This window comes from Cornus florida, unplaced genomic scaffold, assembly GCF_030987335.1.
Source record: "Cornus florida cultivar Cherokee Brave unplaced genomic scaffold, ASM3098733v1 CherokeeBrave_3.0.0_Hap2_Chr08, whole genome shotgun sequence".
NCBI classification, from domain to species: domain Eukaryota; kingdom Viridiplantae; phylum Streptophyta; class Magnoliopsida; order Cornales; family Cornaceae; genus Cornus; species Cornus florida.
In genome coordinates this window covers 14,489,795-14,498,083 of record NW_026775578.1, presented here as the reverse complement: position 1 = coordinate 14,498,083, position 8,289 = coordinate 14,489,795, and the positions used below count along the sequence as shown (strand labels likewise).

At 34.5% G+C, this 8,289-nt stretch overlaps 1 protein-coding gene across 1 annotated transcript; it reads left to right on the top strand.

The window, feature by feature from the left end:
* The first annotated feature begins 773 nt into the window (after positions 1-773).
* Positions 774-6,813, top strand: LOC132269535 (proteasome subunit beta type-4-like). The gene is made up of 7 exons (XM_059770767.1): positions 774-926; positions 1,022-1,089; positions 2,125-2,201; positions 4,805-4,934; positions 5,108-5,267; positions 5,365-5,550; positions 6,369-6,813. Exons 1-7 carry the CDS (start codon positions 921-923, stop codon positions 6,480-6,482), a joined length of 741 nt encoding a protein of 246 aa, XP_059626750.1. The 5' UTR covers positions 774-920; the 3' UTR covers positions 6,483-6,813.
* Positions 6,814-8,289: the final 1,476 nt, after the last annotated feature.

The following is an 8,289-nucleotide window of genomic DNA, read 5'->3' as shown; positions in this document are numbered from 1 at the left end:
TAATTTCATTATTCCACATGACAACATTTTCTTGAATGTGTATCATTAAGTTTATCCCATCTTTTTCATTTATGTTTGCATCCCCATATCGAACGGAGTATAAGTTTAGTTGTATCTTATCAATGAAGAATTTTAGTGTTTTGATGTCAAAGACTAGCTAGAAAAATGTGTTATTTCATTGTAATATTATTAACACTTTTGTAAATTTTGAATTGAAAATTGAGATGATACTTATCTTCATTTAATTAAAAGATATACATAATTATCATTCTAAAACAGTTCATACATCACAATGATTTAAAGGTTGAAATTTAGGGTTAGGGCCCTAAATACCAAATTCTCAACCACCAACCCAAAAACCTAAATTCATATATATATGTATATATATTATCAAACAGAACTAAGAGTGGCAAAAGGAGTATAAATTCTTCCCCAAAATTCTGACTGAATTCATATAACAATGTGTCACACGAATTAATAAGAAAACAAAACCTAATTCTTCATTTCCTTTCCATTTCATCATCCAAACCCTTTTTCCCGGAAAGTTTCATGATGTAAACTTACTACTTAACCTACTTATCAAAAAAAAAAAAAAAAAAAAAAACTTACTACTTAACCTACAGTGTTACCTACTACTCAAAATGGGCCTAGTCAAACTGTAGCCCAAGGTCAGTCAAAAGTCTAAGCCACCGTACGAGATTAAGAACCAGACGGACTCCATGAAACCCAAAAATTAAAATCAGACGGGACATTTAAAGGCTGAACAATTTGGGCTTTGGACAACTCGGCCCTATTGACAAATCCCAGCTTTCTTGACCAAAGGGAAACCAGGTTCATATCAGATACACACACAGCGGAAGATCGCAGCTACTGTTTCGTCTTTTCCTGAAATCATTCCCAAATCGCCGATCAATCTGACAATGAACGTAAATTTCAGGCCACAATCGTTTTGTTTTTTTTCCTTTCATGTTTCCCTCTCATCAAAGAACGTTAACTGATTTTGCATCTTATGTCAATGTAGGTGATCGATTCTACCCAAGCGAAAAGCAGTTTACTAAGCTCTGAAACAGCATCATCAGAGAGAACCCTGTACGTACACTTTCTCTCTCTAAAAAGACACGCGCACACACGTGAATTAGAGATATATATTTAAATGTCGAACCTTTTGAACTAAATTAAGCGCTATTGTGACTGTCGAACTTAGGGTTTCGGTTTTTGAGACCATGAAGACTTGTGGGTTTAGTGTCCGAACCATCGAACTAGGGCTGCGCATACTCATATACATGCTTAACGTATATGCATATTGTTTGGTTTCAAATCTCTCAGTCAATGTGAAATGCGGCGTGATATGTGTTCAACTAACATATATGTGTGTATGTGTGTTATGTATAACATATATGTATATATGTATGACATACATATATGAAGACTTTTACGATTGTCGGAGATAGGAATGGCCCTCTCTCAAATTTCAAGCGTATGGTTCACATTGATCACCTGGCCCTTACTTTATCTGCCTGCACTTGCACCTGCACCTGCACCTGATTACAATTGTAGCTATTATTGGTCTAAATAAGCAACTGACGGATGATGAGACGAGTCCTTTTTTGTTTTATCATCAATCTTTTTCCATCACAAAAATCACGGAGTATGGGAATATCTCTTAAACACTATCAACATCCTCAAGGGACATTAGGCCTAATGATAGTTTGGCTGGTTTGACCGGAGGTTAAATCTGTTTTCTCTTCACTCTTGCTGAACACCAGCATGAGCATATCGGTCAGTTCCTACAATTTGAATACATATCACTTGTCATGTCATGTGGTTATCCGCTACTCTCAAATGGGTTTGAGGTTGAATTCTCTTTGCTATTAGCCAGATGGCTAAGATGTAAAATATTTCCATTTGTCACGCGTCAACTTATAGGATGTTTACATGGCATCTATTCGGTTATGATTTTCTGGGTGCAAACACTCATATAAATAGACAAACACAGGCTCACACAAATGCATATTTACACCTTTGATGCATAGCCACATAATATACACAGAATGTCCTAGGTGGTGAGATTTACTGATCATTTGGGGATGTTAGAAATCATAATCTGGATGAATTTGGGTGCAGGTATCCTTATGTGACCGGTACATCTGTGATAGGTATCAAATACAAGGATGGTATTCTCATGGCTGCTGATATGGGAGGTAGCCGCTTAGACCTTTTATACTTGAATTGACATGGTTTTTCTGTTAATTTTATTGAGTTCTTAAAGATTTTTTTATTGTATGGTATCAACATAGCTCTAGCTTGGACAGTGAGTTTTCCGTAACATTTCCATTTTGTCATAACAAATGAATATGGTGTCAATTGAAAGTACTTTTGGTTTCTCACTCAATATAAGAAGTTGCATTTTTTTTTTTTTTTTTTTTTTATATTTCGTATTTGTGAAAGAATCAAAGAAATGTTCTAAATGTTTGTGTGTGATGTAGGTCCTCATGTTGTTTGGATTTCATTATCACTTGTATATTTGTCGGTGTGATATAAGCTTCCTATGTAATGTAAGTTTTTTTCTTTTTTATTTTTTGGGGTGAGTGTGGGGTGAGGGGGAGGGGAGATAATTAGCATGACATGCTTTTATATGATAAAGAACTTCAGTTTTTTGTAAACTGTGAGTGTTTTCTCTAACTATTGTTTTTCGTGTTTTTTTTTTTTCTTGCCTTTTTCTTTTTTCTTTTTCTCCTTGCATTGTTTTTTGTTAATTTGTAGATTAGCTGCTTTTTTCTCTACATGATGGTTAAATATTATACCGTCATATTTATTCTCAATTCATGTGTGTGCAAGCGAAATTCGGATATAGAAAAATGATAGTGATGTCAGCCGGAAGTAGTCGCATTCATACCTAAATGGTCCGTATGTTGATGATTATGCATCTGCATCACTGGTTTATTTTATTGGGTGACCGTGTAATGGCAGTTCCCAACTTTCATTGGGGGTTCTTTCTTGCATGCACATCTTAAGTTCATTCTGTGAAACTTGGCATGCTCATAACATGTATTATACACGTTGCTTCCTAACATAAAGGAAAAGCCTTTTGGGAGTATCAAACTGGTAAAAAAATCTTAAGAAGGGTTCTTGACAAAATGCTTTGCGTTGCAAAGTCATCTGAAACTGAGATTATATTTTACTTTCTTTTTGCCTTCCATTGTTTTTAAATTCTATTCATTGTAGTTTCTTAATGATCAAAGCTTTTTTTAATCCTCAAAATGTTTGAGTTTGGATGAAATAAATTTTAAGTAGGATGAAACAATGTCTGTTTCTTGTATTTAATTTTACTTGTTAACTCTTTTTAATTAATTAGCTGTTTTGAGTCTTTTGACCTTTCCTATTTTTTCTTTATTGATTTCCTTTTGGAAATTGCAACAACTTTGCACGTGTCCAATTAATACCTTGTACTAGTAGAATAAGAATGCATCAGATTTTAAATTTATTAGATATTGAGAATTTATTTACCTGTCATTTAAAGAATCACATTAGACAATGCATTTTGTGCACATTTGCATGCATAGGTAGGTTGTTAAACTACCTTGTTGTCCTTATACATCGGTGGATGGTACTCTTGTTGAACTCGGTATTGCTTTAATCACGTTACTATTGTAGTTAATGAGGGATTTGGGTCATTATTTGGTGCAATGATAAAAGGTGAGAAAACAGATTTGAGTATTTAGAACAGCCATTTGGTGCAAAAGAATACTGAAATTTAGGTTTATCTTCACTCCTCCCCTTCTAGAACCTCACATAGGCTGGTCATACGCTTGGTAACGCCTACTTAAAGAGCCTCTGTAATCATCGATGATATGTGGGACATGGCCCCTCAAAATCCGATCACTTGTCGATATAGACATGCTTGTTGACCTATTCCATCTCATACTGTCCACAACTTTTTCCTTCACAACTGATGGCATTTCCTTCTATAAATAATTAATTGATCCATTTGTTCTCAAATTGTATTTTAATATGTTCGTCTAGTCTTGCTTGGATGCATACTTGCTATTTTTAGAATTTATATTAACTATATTTCTCTTCACATAATGATATAAGTATAATTAATATTACCATAATCTCTTTTTCTAGTAACAATTACAACTTCATCTTTTAAAGTGTGATCAATTATTGTTGTTATTCCATTCCATGTCTCATCTTTTCTGATGTAAGAGTTTATATCATGTATTTTTTATTTCCTAACTTCTTCTTATTGCCACATAATTTCTTGCAGTCATGCAATATTAATCCTCCTTTCAGCATAGGGTCTATCAACTTTATTCATTTACCTATTAGTGTTCCTATATTTCAATTCGCTTTCCAGATTATTTCTTTATTTGAGCTGGCATAGAATAGTGCGGGAATACTTACCCACTTTTCACCATATTTGTGCATCAATGCTGCCCTCCTTACCTATGTTCTGAAGCATTTGAAAGTTGATGCAACGTGTTGTTTAGGGAACGTTTGAGTTTGTACTCAGTTTTTGTGGGGAGTCATGTTCATATGGGTCTGAAAAGGGTTTTATGTTGTCTTGGTTAGTTCATGAAGATTTCAAATCTGGTCTGTAGATTTATTGATCACATGTTCATACAGTAGATTTGTTGAGGTGTTAAACATTAGAGCTTTGACTATATGCACTTATAACTATAGATATAGATAAGTTTCATGTTCCACTTCATGATCTCATCCTGGTCAGCTGTTGCATATATTACTGTAATCATGTCGAAGTTGTTTAATTATGCTTGTGTATAACATGCTTAATTTACAGGCTCCTATGGGTCAACCCTGCGTTACAAGAGTGTGGAGCGTTTGAAGCCTGTTGGGAAACATTCTCTTCTCGGTGCAAGTGGAGAAATCAGTGATTTTCAGGAGATTTTACGTTATCTTGACGAGCTTATGTAAACATCGGCTCTTTTAGAATAGCTGTAGTTAGCAGATATTGAACTGAATGAGATGTCCTTTATTCATGTCATTATTTTGTGTTTTAATAAGTATATTTGGTTGATGGTGCTTCTTTGTTTTATCTATAAGTGCCAAGTGTCTCTTGGTTCTGAGTGCTTTATGTTTGCAGCTTATATGACAATATGTGGGATGACGGGAACTCATTCGGACCTAAAGAGGTGCACAGCTACTTGACTAGGGTGATGTACAATCGTCGCAACAAGTTCAACCCGCTGTGGAACTCACTTGTACTTGGTGGAGTGAAAAATGGACAGAAGTATCTTGGAACTGTAAATACTTGGTTAATCAGTTCTCTGATGCTTAGTGATAATTTTTCTGCATTCAAGGGTATAGCTTATTTGTGTTGATAATTGTGAACTTATCCAGGTTAGTATGATCGGTGTACATTTCGAGGACAATCATGTGACAACTGGGTTTGGGAATCATCTTGCACGGCCAATTCTCCGTGATGAATGGGACGAGAACTTGAGTTTTGAAGATGGTGTAAAGTTACTGGAGAAATGCATGCGTGTGCTTCTGTATCGTGATAGGTCTGCTGTCAACAAGATTCAGGTATGGTTCTTCTTTCTATAAAATTCAATGGATGCTCTTGGAATCCATGATACCTTTCATGCATTATGATTTTTTTTATCACTGTATTTTTTCCACCGGATCATGTTTTTTCCAAGTTTTTCTTACTGGAAAACTTTCAGATGGAATTAGTTGTCTTGCTGAAGCTTTCAGTACTTATGAAACCGTTATCTGTATTAGAAGCTATATATTTTATCAACTCGCACTGTTGTTAGCATCAAGCAGTTTATTTGGGCAGATTTATAATTGTTCTTTTTAAAAATAAAAAAAAATCACTGCATTCCTGAATATTTGAGGATGCTGAAATTTAAATCACACATTATAACATTGAAGTTATAATTTAAAATCTATATTTTTTAGAAGATAATTTCCCTGGGCCTAGTAACATTGAAGTTAGACGCCTACAAATTTGAACCAGCATGTGTGATGTGTTTTTCATGTACGAGGGAGTGTTTAAAGATGTTTCGTACCCATATTTGTGGTTTTCCCTCTAGCAATTGTTTGTGAACCTCTCTTCTGCAAGTAGTGAAGAGTTGTCATCCAGGTGTTGGAATGTGACGTTTGTTTCCTTATTGTGATTAAGGTCTATCGTGAACATTTCCCATATTAAGGGCTTTGTGTCAACTTAAATATTCAGTTCTCTTCTCATATTAAAGTGACTATGGTTACCAATATGTGGAGAAAAAAATATAAGGCCCTTTTACTAGGGAAAAATAAATTGCATTTGCTTAAGGGAGAAAACAGTCAGATGTGGCAGCTTTGAAACATCTCCCAATATAATTATTTTTTGGATATTGCAGATATCTAGAATCACGGAAGAGGGTGTAACAAGCTATCAGCCCTATGCATTGAAGACTTTCTGGAACTTCTCTGCTTTTCAGAATCCGACCGTGGGTGCCGAAGGATCTTGGTAGCCAGCCAGCTGGCCATTTAGTGCCTGAAACGCATGATGGAATTGAAAAGTTAAATACATGAGGCAGCCCTATCTGATATATATTTTAAATTGTGATGTATGTCTATTTGAGTTTGGAGCTCTCGGGCAGGCGAAACATTGACTTGATAGGTATGTTTTTAACTCATCTCTTGTGGTTTTTTACCGAGAATCCACCTGCTGCACATGTCATCCATTTGAAAGTGTCCGCCAAATTGATCCCCATAATAATGTTTTTTTTTTTTTTTTTTCACCATAAATTATTGCTAGCTTGTAGCTAATGTATGTGGGGGCATGAAAGGTATTTTCATTCAGATAGGTTTTTCTCAGCTAAATGATTATGAATGTTGAATAGGAAGCGGTACGGTAAAGAGAGAAGTGGATGTAGTAGTAGTAGTACATCATGGGTATTAAGGCTATGGTTAGTGTGGGTGAATAGAATCAAATGAAAGGGAATAGAAATGCTTTTGTTTTCATTCTTTAGTTTGGTAGGTAATTTTAAAGTTAAAATGATAATTCTTAACCATGATGATTCTCACTAATTCATTACACTTTTCAACAAAGAAATGATCATTTCATTTCCACTTAAGAAAATATAGGATAAAAAAAATATTAAAAACCCTCCTCACGTCCCGACTTTCTCTCCCTCACAAACTTTAATCCCATGATTGTATTCGAAATCAGCCATTGATAGAGATCTATGGTGACTGTTTCTCTCTCACAACTCTAATCCATCACTGTTAAGTATGAAATCGCAGATTTTCTCTCACACTACTCAATGGTTCTCTCTCACCACTCGATGGCAGTTTCGTAGAGAAATATAGAGTATATGAGACACCCATTTGATGATACATCTCATTTTACTGTTTCAGAGATAAATCATTTTGCCAATATAATGAATTTAGCGGCAATTTGTGAGATTTGATAAACATTTTTAGAGAGAGAAAAGGAATGCAAAAGAAGTTTTTTCTACATTCAAACGTGAGAATGGAAATGGTCATTACGTTCTCTTTTCATTTCCATTCTATTCTATGTTTCATTTCATTCCCACCTTATTTCGTTCTCTTTTCATTTCCATTCTATTCTATGTTTCATTTCATTGCCACATTATTTCATTCATTCACGCCAAATGAGCCCTAAGGGAATTTTTGTCTCGTTATATGATCAGCTTCTCCTGAGAACATTAAGTCGATAAAGCAATTGCCCATTTAACTTCTTGGGATAATGAAGGTTTTACAGGTTAAATCTGTTTATGCGACACATGAAATTGGTACCTTGAAGTTGAAATTGAAGAAAAATTAGTTTAAAGCTACTCAATATGGTTAGGCCGTGTTCCGCTATTTGGAATCTGAAATTGAAGAAAAATTAGTATGGAAGAAAAAGTAGTTTAAAGTTACTGAATATAGTTAGGCCAAGTAATTAAAATTGGTGAAATTTGATAAAATTTTAGTTCTCTAGGCTATCAATTCCAGTTAATTACCTTATAGCAAAACAGAACCTTATTGTTTTTCAAATAAACTTCAATCACACTAGGTTTAATTTTTTGACTTGCCATTTTAGTGGAGGATTATGCTTAAAAAGCTACTATTTTCCGTACGTTTGACGAAATTGAGGTGGCGTTCCCTTTTGAAGTCGTTGCCTACTCTTTTTGGCAAATGAAATGAGCCTTGCATTAAAATTTCATTCTTCGGGAGAAGAAATTTTCCTAAATCAGAAAGTCTCATGTATTTTAAGTACTATATATATATATGTGTGTGTGTGTATGTATGCATTTATATAATTTTATATGG